Source organism: Salminus brasiliensis, chromosome 8 (genome assembly GCF_030463535.1).
Source record: "Salminus brasiliensis chromosome 8, fSalBra1.hap2, whole genome shotgun sequence".
NCBI lineage: Eukaryota > Metazoa > Chordata > Actinopteri > Characiformes > Bryconidae > Salminus > Salminus brasiliensis.
Genome location: NC_132885.1, coordinates 27,602,800 through 27,616,250, shown reverse-complemented (window position 1 = coordinate 27,616,250; position 13,451 = coordinate 27,602,800). Strand labels below are relative to the sequence as shown.

Genomic DNA, 13,451 nt, shown 5'->3' with positions numbered 1-13,451 from the left:
CATAAGATAAATGGAGGTAAATGGAGAAAAGGCAAAGTAAGAATTTCATTGTACAGTGTAACTGCTTGTTTCTGCTGTGCATATGAACTCGTACTTGCATAGTACATTGATATTAGTATACACACAGATATGAAATATACCTATATACTTCAGCTTTACTCAAGTTTACTAAATAAAATGAATACAACTTTAAATATACTTTTTTTTAATATATACTTTTGCTAGCCAACACCTCAGATTCCCTGCACTCAACCCTGGAAAACAGAGAAGCACAGTTAGTGGCAGCCTGATGACTGACAGTGCAAGAGATCATTCTTATCAACAGCAGGAAGGCTCTACAATGAGTCTCCCAACAGCGGGATAGTACTCATAGCTGTGCTGAATTCCACTGTACAGCTTCATGTCTCTTGACAAGTGTGGTGCTGTATTCCATAGCCTGCTACTACCATCACATTTCACTGTTATGACACTCCAACTTTCATTATATACCGGAGGCTGATTTGCTCATTGTTCATTGTGAGCAAGCAGAGATGTGGACAGAAATGCTTTGTGTGAGCCTACGTTAGAGCTGTTGCACTCTGGCCATAAATCCTGATGCTATTTTTTCTGTAATTTTAGGTTCACTGAACCTTTATTTAAAAACCTAACGCAGAGCTCAACTTCTGCTCAAAATATTTTGAATTTGATGTTCTCAGTGTCTGTACTATGCTTGCAGTGCTTTTCATAGATGTCTTTAAAAGGTGAGGCCTTTAAAAAGCAATTTTTAATATTAATATAAATTTATTTTCATAGTTGGCACACCAATACTAGGTTAATTAATTTCTGCCTGTGCGCTTCAGCCTATTGTACAATATCTCTCCTATGAATTGATGAAGCCTCTGGTGCTGAGCTGGTGGTATGGGGGGCCCTAAATGAAAAGGTGAGGCCTTCATTAATCGGCTATAACTGCAAAATGATCTCATAGGCACCAAATGTATCTTAAAGCTAAAAGACTACATGTCAGGCATCAGAAATATTCATTTCATCATTTTCATTTATCAGTGAAGGGCAAAAAAAGGAAAAGTAATTAAAGTTAGAAGCTTGAGAGAAAGGGAAGAAGTATTAGAAGTTAGATTTGAACATAAAATATGCAAAAATGTTTTTTTTTATTTTTATTTTAGACAGATTGACACACTATTGACCTTTTGCTGCCTTTTTTTTTTTTTTTGAAAACCAGATAACCTTAGGCTTTCTTCTAATATTCAGCATTCCTGTAAATAAAGAAAGGTATCCCTCCTAAGCTTCTAACTTCCGGCAGCTGGCTTCCTCTGCAGGCATTTGGCTTTTACATTTCATTACATTATTATGAGTTTCAAACATAATCAGCATTGCCACAATTATGAAAATTACACTTGAGGATTTACATCATTTTTGTACAAGAGTCTAAACACAATCCCAGCTTTGGGGTGACTCTAATCCCACTAGGCGACCTGTTCAACAGACAAAAAGGGAATGTCTGCTTCCCCCTAGTGTCCAGTGAAAGCTATTGCATCTATCTTGCTAATGCTGCAGTAGGACTCAACACCATTTAAAAGCTGGAGATTTGAGCTTGTTTGGACTCAGTGTTTTAAGGAAAAAATATCAGTCAGTGTACAGATCAGTGTATACATTCATTTTAATCAGCTAGTCCTGAACACGTGCCTGCACCATGTTAGGGGTACTGTTGCAGTGAAACTAGCAGAAGCTTACTTTCGCAATAAGGTAAGAATACCATGTAGGAACAAACTCAGCACACAGCTATAAATCCATGAAGCCCAAAGACAAAGAACTGTGACAACAGTCCTATCAGCTAAGAAACATGACATGACATCCCCCATTAAAATAAAATATTACTCATTTATTACAGATATCATGAATAAAAGGGCCTGATACTCATTAAGTAAAGCTGAAAGTAGACTGTAGGACATTTTACAGTTGGATATTTTACTCCTGCCCTGCCTGGGTGTCTGTTAGTAGCATGGCTAATCCAAAACAATGCGATGACATAACCTTTTGTCAAGGATTGGTTCAGGGAGACAGGTAAAGCTTCTTGTCAGAAATATTAAAATGTCAGAATATTTTTATTTTTATAATATTTACTTGTGTAGTACATATATAGATACATACGATACATATTTGCAGAGCCAGCCCAAGGCACAATCAAATTATGTGGCCACTTAGGGCCCCAAGCCACCGGGGGGCCCCCCAAGAGCACTAAAATATCATGAATATATATATATATATATATATATATATATATATATATATATTTATATATTAAAAATAACATTGAATAATAAAACATAATGGTATTACACAGGTAAAAGTGATATTTATATTCATTTATTTTCATAGTTGGCACACCGTTACTAGGTTAATCAATTTCTGCTGTTGGATGCTGCCACTGTTGTCCAAATGCAAATATGCGCCGCTCAGGTGGTCGACAAAAGCCCGGGCGCTTCAGCGTATTGCACAATATCACTCTCCTATTAAAATGATGAAGCATCTGGTGCTGAGCTGGTGGTATGGGGGGTCCCAAATGAAAATCTGCTTAGGGCCCCATTAAGGCTTGGTCTGGCCCTGTATATTTGTTTACAATATATATATATCTATTTTAAAATACACCTGGATTTAAATATTTAAATATATATATTTCAGAAGGGTAACATTATCGGCATGCATCAAGCAGAGAAAACATCTAAGGAGATTGCAGAAACTACTAAAACTACAGCGCATTATTAAAAAATGGAAGGACAGTGGGGAAACATCGTCTTTGAGGAAGGAATGTGTTCGGAAACAATTCTTGAAGGATCGTGATGAAATCAAATGTTTGGTGAAATCAAATCGCAGGAAAACAGCAGTAGACCTCAGAGATATGTTTAATAGTGGAAGTAAGAGCATTTCCACATGTGCAATGAGAAGAGAACTCAAGGTATTGGGGCTAAACAGCTGTGTGGCCTTAAGAAAACCACTCGCCAGTGAGGCTAACCGGCAAAAACGGGTTTGATTTGCTCGGGAGCAAAAAGATTGGACTCTGGAGCAATGGAAGAAAGTCATGTGGTCTGATGAGTCCAGATTTACCCTGTTCCAGAGTGATGTGCGCATCAGGGTAAGAAGAGAGGTGGCTGAAGTGATGCACCCATCATGCCTAGTGCCTACCGTACCTGAATACACTGAACGAGCAGGTTAATCAATCAGTGGATCATTTCTTCCCTGATTAAAGAAGCACATTCAAAGATGACGATGCCCGGATTCGTCGGGCTCAAATTGTGAAAGAGTGGTTCAGGGAGCATGAGGCATCATTTCTACACATGAGTCCAGACCTGAACCCCATTGAGAATCTTTGGGATGTGCTGGAGAAGACTTTGCACAGTGGTTCAAATCTCCCATCATCAATAGAAGATCTTGTATTGATTAAAACTTAACAAAAATAAATGTTGTTTGAACTGCGAATGTGTGCCGTAATCAAAGCAAAACGTCCAACAAAATACTGGTGTGTGACCTTTTTTTGGCCAGGCAGTGTTCATGCTCAATGCTTTATGATATTTGGCCATATATCAGATTTATGTAGCTGCTGTCAAAAAGCCCAGAATGGACCAGCCCCTCCGTACTTGATGACAGTGGTCAAAGACCGATCAGCACCAAGAGCCCTTCGAGCTTCAAGTACGGCTTGGCTCGACCCACCATCCCTCAAAATCCACGGAAGACAAGCGTCCAGGCTTTTTTCTGTTCTGCACCAAAGTGGTGGAACGAGCTTCCCCTGGGTGTCCGAACAGCAGAGTCGCTCACTGTCTTCAAACCCAGACTGAAGGCCCACCTCTTCAGAGAATACTTGGTTGAAGTGTGGTGCTGAGTATTAGGGTCTCCATACTGGACTCTTGTGTTTAATAGTATCTAAGCTTAGAGGTATCTTTTGGATCCTAGTCCATCTTTTGGAACTAGCTCAGGGTATTTTCAGAGTAAACAGTGAAGCACTTGAGTCGCTCTGGAGAAGAACATCTGCTAAATGCCTTCAATGTAAATGTAAATGATGGACTAAAAAAGTGGTCAAAACAACCTCCTCCTCCGTCTTTTCTATACAGTGACATGAAACTCCCCAAATGATCCCATAATGATCTCAGGCAGCAGACCTAGGCCTTATTCACAAATGCCATGATTTTGCAAAATAACACACCAATAGCAATCAAGAGTTTGTGGGACTTCTTCCAGCAGATTTGCAGTTCTCTCTGTTCGTGAGGCTGCTGTGATCACAGCTCTGGGATCAGAGATTTCTCACTTTTATTTAGAAGCATTTTGGGGGTCAAAGCGTGATGAGCTCAGATCAGCACAGTGTTGCCACTCCTCAGTAAGGAAAGTAGCTATTGGCTGTCCTAAAAGTCGCTAGAAGTCGCTAAATGGCGTCATCGCCTAATTTGCATAATTGTTCATTTCCTTGTAGTTGAAGCTGTAGAATAAAGGAATAACGGGAGATAATAAACGTGGGCAAAACACCAGAAATGTTAGAACTACAAATACATTTCTTCTGGTGATTCTTTTTTTGCCTTTGAAACAGGCCGTCACTTCTCAGAACAACTTCATGACTTATGACTTAATGCTTTGTCTAGATCCACATTACATAAATCGTTTTTACATAAATGACATTAATCAATGTTGTTCTGTGTTGTTAAATGTTAGCATATCAAATTTAATCAAAAGACTGTTCTGTGAGGAGGAACTGCTTCTCTACGCTCATCCCTCTTCCTTTATCCGTCTTTAAAACAGACAGTTTGGTTTTTTGTTTTTTTTATTTTTTCGTATTTTTTAATTAATTTATTGATTTATTGAGATGAGTGACTAACTGAGACTGTGTAAGTTAGTTAAATGTAGTGATTTATTTTCGTGTTTTTTAAAGGCGCATTTATATGAACGTCCCGCGGCTCTGGGCATGCGCAGTTCATTTGCAGTGTGGCCGTAGAGCGGTGTGGGTGTGCTGACTGTGAGACTGAGCCCTGGGAGTGTTGTGGGACGGGGCTCACGGCAGAGTCTCCAAAAAACCCCAGAAAAAGTCGCTAGTCGTTTTTTTTTTATTATTATTTTCTTTTTTTAAGGTCGCTAGTTAAAGTTGGCAACACTGAATCAGCATCTTGGACTTTAAGGTCAAACCAAAACGCGGGAAAACTTTCGAAACGTTTCTTCGGGACAATGAGTCGAAACGCCGCGTTCAAATGAATCGATTCAGTTTCGAATCTGAATTTGGACATTCCCAGCACTACTGCAAAGCCTACTGCAAAGCCTAGGTTTTGCCTGTCCTGGCACAGCGCACAGACAGGGACAACTTGTTTAGTGTAAACAGCTGCGGAAATCCTTGCCTGCAATAATGAAATATCGGCTTAAAGAAGATAGAAATTGTTGTTTGTGCAGATATTAGATTTCTAACCTTCTAAGGCTGTTTCCATAGAGGGGCTGAAATAACGGGCTAACTCTCACCACTCTCAAACTACACCCACCTTTCTTTCTGAAAAATTGGGTGAAATATGTCATGTGTGTTTGTTTTCTGTCTTTGTGTTTCTGGTAACCAGATTTACTCTTAAGGTGCAACACGATGCTTCCCTCCGAACTCAAAGTGAACCGCTCGCAATTACAATCGGCACCTGGGCGGCCTGGACCACTTCAGGTAAACAGAGGGGGGAGGCAAATCAGGCAGTGCAGAGGCTCTGGGTGTTTACGTGTTGCCAAACAAGAAAAATAAATAAAAACGTTGTAAATGTGAAGTAAAATATTATATTAACGACGACAGTTAGTTAAGAATTGTTTAATAATGAACAAAAAAAAAATTATACATTTTTAGGGCCCCTGACATCACAGACTCTTAGACTCGTCCTAAAGCAGTGTGTCCAAACGCCGCGTTTCAAATGAATCGATTCAGTTTCGAATCTGAATTTCGAGATTCCCAGCACTACTGCAAAGCCTGAAGCTGGTTCTGTCTGTCTGAGCACAGCGCACAAACAAGGACCACTCGTTTAGTATAAACAGCTGCTGAAAACCTTGCCTGCATTGATTAAATATCGGCTAATTGACTGCCACAAGCCATTAGAATCGTCCTAATGTTCCACCTCCATATTTCTAAATTGTGGAAGTGAGTATGACACAGTGCATCAAGTAACCGGACCTAAGAAGAGGCTGGCTTTTCTGTAGATGAGCAATGATCCATGTATCCATGTAAAGTATTGAGACACCTACTCATTCACTTTTTTTTGCTCCACACGTATCTTCATCTTTCGGGCGCTAGCCTCCAGCTCCTCCATTAGCCGGGCCAATTTGGTCTGCAGCGTCTCCAGGCTGGTGTCCAGACGTTCCACCTTATCCTCTGTCTTCCCCTTCTCCTCATCGCCTTCCTCTGTCTTCTCCAACATGCCCATCTTGGTCAGGATCTTTTTTTGCCTCTTTCGAAATTAAGGGTATTAAAAAAGCTTCATTTGTTGGAGTCTCTACTCTCCAGGGGAGACTTTCTAACAGATTTTGGAGCATTGCTCCAATGGCGCCTGGCTGCAGACCTCCAGCAAGAGGACCCTGTGATGTCAACTGGGGTCTCTCACAAGAGGTGAAAGTTGCTGTGAGGATTTAATTGCATTCAGCAACAAGAGCATTAGTGAGGTCAGGATGTTGGATGAGTATTGGATGCTCAATGCTGGGGGCCTTTAGACACCTCTGGCATTAGGCATGGTGCCAATTGCCAATAGAATAGGACTCTGGAGCCGCTAAACATGAACAAATTGGCACCATGCCTACTGTTGGTTATGTTGTACCTCAAAAACTACCATGAACTATTTAAAAAAACAGGGTTTGCCAATAATGAGTGGATAAAAAGTCCTAAAACAAATATATTTGCATGAAATATTGTGACTATTATTATTATTTTTCCTCCCAAAATCATCAAAATATGTCATTTTGTCCAGGGGTGCCCAAACATTCCACACAACAGGATAGAAGACAAGTTTTTAAATAATGTCTTGATTTTTGTTGTCACTCTTTCTCTTTTATGTCCTTCCTCACTTCTTCCTCTTCTTCTCCCCCGTCCCCCTCGCCCCTCTCTCCCTCTGGTTCCTCTTCTTTTTCTCCCTCACCATCCCCAACTTCCCTTTCCCTCCCTCCGTCCTCCTCCGTTTCACTCCAGGCTCCCTCAGCCACTATGCCCTCCCAGCCCTCTGTCTGCAGCTCCAGCTGCTCCACACGTCTCTTCATCTTTCGGGCGCTGGACTCCAGCTCCGCCATTAGCCGGGCCAGTTTGGTCTGCAGCGTCTCCAGGCTGGTCTCCAGACGTTCCACCTTATCCTCTGTCTTCTCCTTCTCCTCCTCGCCTTCCTCTGTCTTTTCCAGCATACCCATCTTGGTCAGGATCTGCCGGCCCTTCTCTTCTAGCAGGCGTTTGGCTGCTGGAAACTCGGACAGAGTGTCTGTCAGGTCCTCTTTGGACAGGCTGAACAGGTCCGAGTGGCCGATGCTGCGGATGTTGGCTGTGCGTCGATTGCCTGATTTGTTGCCTTGAGGATGTCAAAGTAGGGTAGGGTCAGGTGGGTGATGTGTGATATAGATAAACGATACCACTGATTCAATTCAATAAGTCATATGAAGGTTGCTAATACCAATACATTAAAGTGAGGGGAGAGCTTTACATTGAGAGAGAAAAACACAGACATGGCTGATCTGGCTGAAAATATCAAAGCAACAGCAGAGTGTGATGCTAGCCAACCCATCTCACCTTTGATGTTCAGGATACTGATCTCTCCAAAAAAGTTCCCGTCTCCAAGCACAGCATATTGAGTGACGCCATCATCTGCCACCACAGCCAGCTTTCCTTCTTTAATAATGTACATCTCATGGCCCACATCTCCTTTCCTACACACATACTCTCCAGGGCTGTATACCTGTAGAGAGGAGAGCAGATGCATTGTAACACACCACATGACATTAGCCATTGATTTGACTGCTTGACTGCTGCTCTCTGACCTGTGGGGTGAGTTTGAGCACCAGCTCCTCCAGCAGGCTGCTCTCACAGTTCTGGAAGATGGTGACTTTGGAGAGGGTGGGCAGATGCACACTGACAGCGATGGCCGTCTGCAGCGTGACTGGGAGCTGCTGGAGGATTTCGTTCTCCCTCGTGATCTTTCTGTTCCAGAGCAGAGATCAGTGGTTACCAGAGCACTAAGCACTATGCACTAAGTCTCTTAATTAATCATGGGTGTGTTATCGGCGTAATGTGCAATAAACCAATCAGTGTGTCACTTGCCATTTCCTTTAAGAACCAGGTGCGGTCTGACTTTGGCGGATTGCTATTTCAGTGGTGTAAAGCAGTTGTGTACAAGCGTTGGGCACACGCCTATGTTGACAATTCACTGCCAAGATAGCAGTGAACACCTGACTGTTGACGTCTGCCTAGGTTGCCTGAAATTTACCTGAACACCCCTCATTTCGTGACCACCACGCCCATCGACATAGGTATATTCTCAAGCACCGCTGCTATTTAAACGACGCAGGCGGAAGGTGTAAAAATAGACTGTTTGCGGGGTGTAAGATAGCAATAAGCATTACAACACACCTTGCACAGGGTGTAAGATAGGGCCCAATGATATTTCCAGACTGGAGTACTGAATGATACAGTTACATGATACAGCAATTAAAACAGTCAGTCCACAGCTACTTAGGATAATAAAGTAGGTCTGCAGTGCATAAACCCCACATTACAAAGACAAATGACTATTCGAGAGATCAGTGGTGTATCAACCATAGGCACTGCTGATATGTTCATATGAGCCATCCTTCACCATATTTCCCCAAGATCATGTGTGTCATACACCAAGAGAATTGTACAGGCATGTTTGACCCCTGCAGTGAAAGGAGAGAGTCCTCAATGCCTCCACCCACAGGGCATGAGGACTGATGTGAATGAGATTTTGGACTGACATGTTAGACAGTGCTCGTCACTACCATCCTGTGAAGGCTAGTTGAAGCTGTACTTGCAGCTCATGTTGTAGTTTACTATGGCAGACACTTTGTTTTGTATTGCTCTAAAGCAGCATAATGCAAGAATTGGCATTTCTTGCTCTCTGGGGCTCCACCTACAGTCTGGAAGTATAATTTGTAATTTGAGCCATCCCTAGTGGCGCAAAGTATACACATATTACAATATTACATATTTGCATTACACAGTCCTCATGAGCATTGACCTGCCTGCTTCACTAAAGTTACATAGTGCAGTTGGCAGTGTGCCGAGGCAAGAGTAGCAATGATTGAGATAATGATATTCTCCCTATTACAAGTCAGTGGAGCATATAACAAAACATAATTAACATCATACGAGGATTTTGAAGCTGTTATTTTTTGGTAAAATGCCACATAGTGCTGCCCTAAGACTCTTAAAGGCCAGTGCAACAACTTTTCACAGAAAATATATAATTAATTCCTCTAAAATGAGAAATGGATTTAGCAGGGCGTAAAACGGCATGACCACAAGTATAAAAAAAAGAGTATTTGAACATATTCCCTGAACATTATAGCATGGACTATAGGCCCATTCTGGCTATACTGGCTTTAGTTACTGTATCAGTGTTGCTTTAAAATGAAAATAATCCTCAAGTTAAAGTTAGTCTTTACTATTATAGAATAATAATAATAATAATAATAATAGCAATAATGTGTTTCTGAAAGCTATTTTGTTGATGTGCCAATGAAATGAAAATTACACCAAACAAATTCCTTCAAGACATAAAAGAGAAGACACACTTGTTGATGTGTAGATGTTGGTACCAGCTGTTTACACGGCTCTGCAGCTCTTTGCTGATCCTCCGGTTGCGCAGGTAGCCCTTCACCAGCTCGTGATTAGGGAAAAACACGTTGTCCTGGTTCTGCAGGTTCATGATCACGTTACTGACGCTCCCCACAACCGAGGCAAACACCAGCACCGCAATCAGCAGGTCGGCGATCATGAACAGGTACTCCTCCTCGCGTTGTGGTTGAGGGGTGTCCCCCACTGTAGTGAGGATCAGAGTAGAAAACCAGTAGGAGTAGAAGTACTGGCGTCTCATAGATGCAAATTCAGGGTTGGATAGATTGGGGTAGACCCATTCGTCAACACCGAACCCAATGTAGTTGGAGAGCGAGAAGTAGATGCAGGCATTCCAGTGGATGAGGATAAAAATGAGGATCATAAGCTTGGAAATGCGGAAGACATTAGGGTAGGCCGTGCGAGTCTCCATGCGGTCCAAAGCCTCGTTCAGGCGGGATGTCCGGAAGAAGCGGTTTATCCTTACCAGGGGTGTGTGGATGCCCAGGTGCAGGTAGAGCAGATCAGTGGGCAGCAGGGAGGCCATGTCCCACAGGAAACGAGAGGAATGTAGGTAGCGCTTTTTTAAGCGGGACTGATCCCTTACCAGACTACCTTGCTCTAGAAACCCTGTGGAACACAAAACAGAGGAAAACCAGATTACCACAACCCATCACTGCTTATGATGATGATCAGTTAATGATAGTGTTAGTAATACTAGAAGCCATACAGTGCACAGAACGATGAATTTTAGTTTTTAAACACAAGAATTGAGGGGAAATTACAGAAATGGCTATGAACATGAAACATAAATGATGAATAAGTATGTAAAAAAATATCATTGTCTCATCAAGGCCCATATTTGTTTTCCTCAATTTAGTCAGGGCCAATTGCCAATGACTAGATAGAATCCGCTATCGCATAATGCTGGCAGTGCTAGAAGGATGAAGTCACATGAAGGCAGCAAATTACTTCTTTGTGAACTGCCTTAAAGGACAACCCTAACTGCTAATTCCTAGGAATGTCAGGTAACGTCAGATGCCTGTGCTGAGTGAGGGGGGATGAGGGACGGCCCTCCTAGCCCCAGAGAAAGTGAGGACACAGAGGGCTGTGGCATCACCGTGGGTTGAACCTGCAAGGTCATGTAAGGTAGATTAAATCAAGAACATCTAACACGTTTTTTGATGCTCAATACGAAAGGAAAAAATGCACAGTTCCCTTTTTTTATGATATATCTACCAGAGGTAAATGATATCTGCCAAATATCATGTATGTTCCTCCATTCTTGGATAAACTGAATGCATTAATAATACATGGCACGTCGGATCTGGTGAAAAACCTTGTATTTCTTAATGTCACAATAAATATTGCAGAAACAAATATTGCAATATGAGTTTTTTCCAATATTGTGCAGCATTAGTACACAGTGGCCTTCAGGTCCACAGTGCAACAAAGAACAAAACAATACTATACCGTTTATAGAAAAAGGTGCAATATGCAAACATTGCGAGCCCCCACTAACTGTAAAGATTTTCAGTATAACTCAAATAATTTATTTAAGTAGACATAAACTATAAACTTATTTTAGTATTACTTTGCAATATTCAAGCATATTAAGTCATTGTCACACTTACCAGTATGGACTTTCATGACAATATCAGCCACATAGACCAGATCAGACACATAGTCTAAGGTGAGCCAAATTGCCAGATATGTGTTCTCAACCTCATAGAAGCAGGCCCTTAACAATAACACAAAAGAGAGTTTAAAGGTTATTACAGACAACTGACATAAATTCATGGTCAGATTTTATGGGATATTTTCATTTTCAACTCTGATAAAGAAAAATAATCAAAATTGTATTGGTCTCAGTTTAGATTTCACTCATATCAAGAGTTGAATTTGTAATCTTCAAATAAATGTCACATTTCTATGTAACACTAATTCAGGTTCATTTAATCCCTATTTCTATATATGGCTTATATATGTCTATATATCAGCACTGACATCTGCTGATTTCCTGTAGCAGAGCATCATTCATCATCACCTTATACCTATGGCCTGTGAATCACTGCCTCCTACCTTAGGATAATAGTCACCCAGTTGTAGATGACGGGAAAGATCATGACCTGCAACCAATTGTAGTAAAAATCTCCAGAAGGATCAATCACCCATTCCCTCCAGTTGAGAGAGAGAGAGAGAGAGAGAGAGAGAGAGAGAGAAGTAAACAAGCTTTGCAGCAAGGTTTTGCTGTCTATTAGGACAGAATCAACTAAAATAGTAACTATAACATGTGCAAAAGTTTTGACGTCCTTTAGGTTACAAAGTCTCCGAACCTAATGAACTTGTTAGCTTTCATTGGCTTTTTTTTTTATGTATTATTGAACCCTGGTTAATTCATGGCTATAAGCTGCCATATAACTTTCTATTGTTAGCAACATTAATTTTGTAGCTCTAGTACAATCAGTTGCCTGATTAACTGCAACTGAAGCTGCCTGTTAACTCCTATGAAAAAAATATCCATTTATCCATGAAAAATGGGGTCTGTATAATACAGTTAAAAGCATTACAACACAGCAATATCTACATAAATAGATAAATAAATAAAAAAATGTGTTTGCTGTTGTAGATATATAATATTTAAATACATTTATAAAATGAAAGCAACACTAATTTAACATTTAACATTTTTTAAGGCATATTACAGCCTAAAGCTTAATATTGAGAAATTAGATTATACAAACATGTACAACAATACAAACAGACTAAGTTTAGAGTTAAGGAATGGAAGTCTGGACCCATTAGACTATATTCTAATTTTAAAAAGCGAATTGTAAAACAGTGCCATCTTAGAATCGCTCACTTCACTTTTTCCTTCTCGTCTTTCTTCTTCTCTGCTGCCTGATCTGCTTTCTCCTCTTGTGCTTCGCCATTCTTGTGCATGCGTTGCCAGTTAAGAAGTTTGGTCCAGCGATTCATTCTAGCTTACAGTGTAGTGTCAATACCAGTCAGACCCAGTAGATGTTACCTAGCACTGGTATTATATAAAAAACAAACCAAAAAAAGATTCAGAGCATTCTCTCACACATGCACTCATATTCCTCCCATCCGCAAACAGTCAGTATTGAATGTATGTACGTGTGTGTGTGTGTGTGTGTGTGTGTGTGTGTGTTGTCCTCTAGCTAGAAACTCAACATACTCATTGTTTGCCCTCATAAGTCCCTCTTCATTAAAACAAGCAGGCTCACCTGGGTAGCACAGGTGATGCTGGTTGCCATAGCATCAGTTCCCCAGGGGTCCCACAGGTTCCTTGAACTCACTGAACCACCTGAACCAGTAAGGACAGTACAAACCTCATGAGAGGTCATCAGAGCTGCGCAGGTGGCCTTGGCAACCCTCCATTTCTCCATCGAGCATCTCTACATTGTTTAAGAGCCGCATTCATCTCTGAACTCAAAATGCTTATGTCGATTTGTATCAACGTCTCTGCAATCAGAAGAAAATGTGCATTTCTGGGCTTGCAGTCTCATTTAGAGCATGATTGATTTTTGATTTCTTTCTTTCTTGTTTTCATGTCATTTTATTTTGATTTTATTGACGCTGGTATGTTTTATAGTTATGTTGTTCATTGTAT

The 13,451-nt window shown here is 41.0% G+C and overlaps 2 protein-coding genes across 3 annotated transcripts in view; both read right to left on the bottom strand.

Moving 5' to 3' along the window:
* ankrd50l (ankyrin repeat domain 50-like) overlaps positions 1 to 13,451 on the bottom strand; it is a 145,974-nt gene that overhangs the window by 52,577 nt on the left and 79,946 nt on the right. The window lies entirely within an intron of this gene.
* cnga4 (cyclic nucleotide gated channel subunit alpha 4) lies at positions 7,021 to 12,856 on the bottom strand. Of its 2 annotated transcripts, XM_072686364.1 has the most exons (8): positions 12,681 to 12,856; positions 12,526 to 12,531; positions 11,900 to 11,995; positions 11,452 to 11,558; positions 9,778 to 10,447; positions 8,005 to 8,164; positions 7,757 to 7,922; positions 7,021 to 7,538 (listed from the first exon to the last, which is right to left on the bottom strand). In XM_072686364.1, exons 1-8 carry the CDS (start codon positions 12,794 to 12,796, stop codon positions 7,021 to 7,023), a joined length of 1,839 nt encoding a protein of 612 aa, XP_072542465.1. In that variant the 5' UTR covers positions 12,797 to 12,856. The 2 variants fall into 2 exon arrangements, with proteins under 2 accessions (XP_072542465.1, XP_072542464.1); XM_072686363.1 differs by lacking the exons at positions 12,526 to 12,531; positions 12,681 to 12,856 and having other exon boundaries at positions 11,900 to 11,988.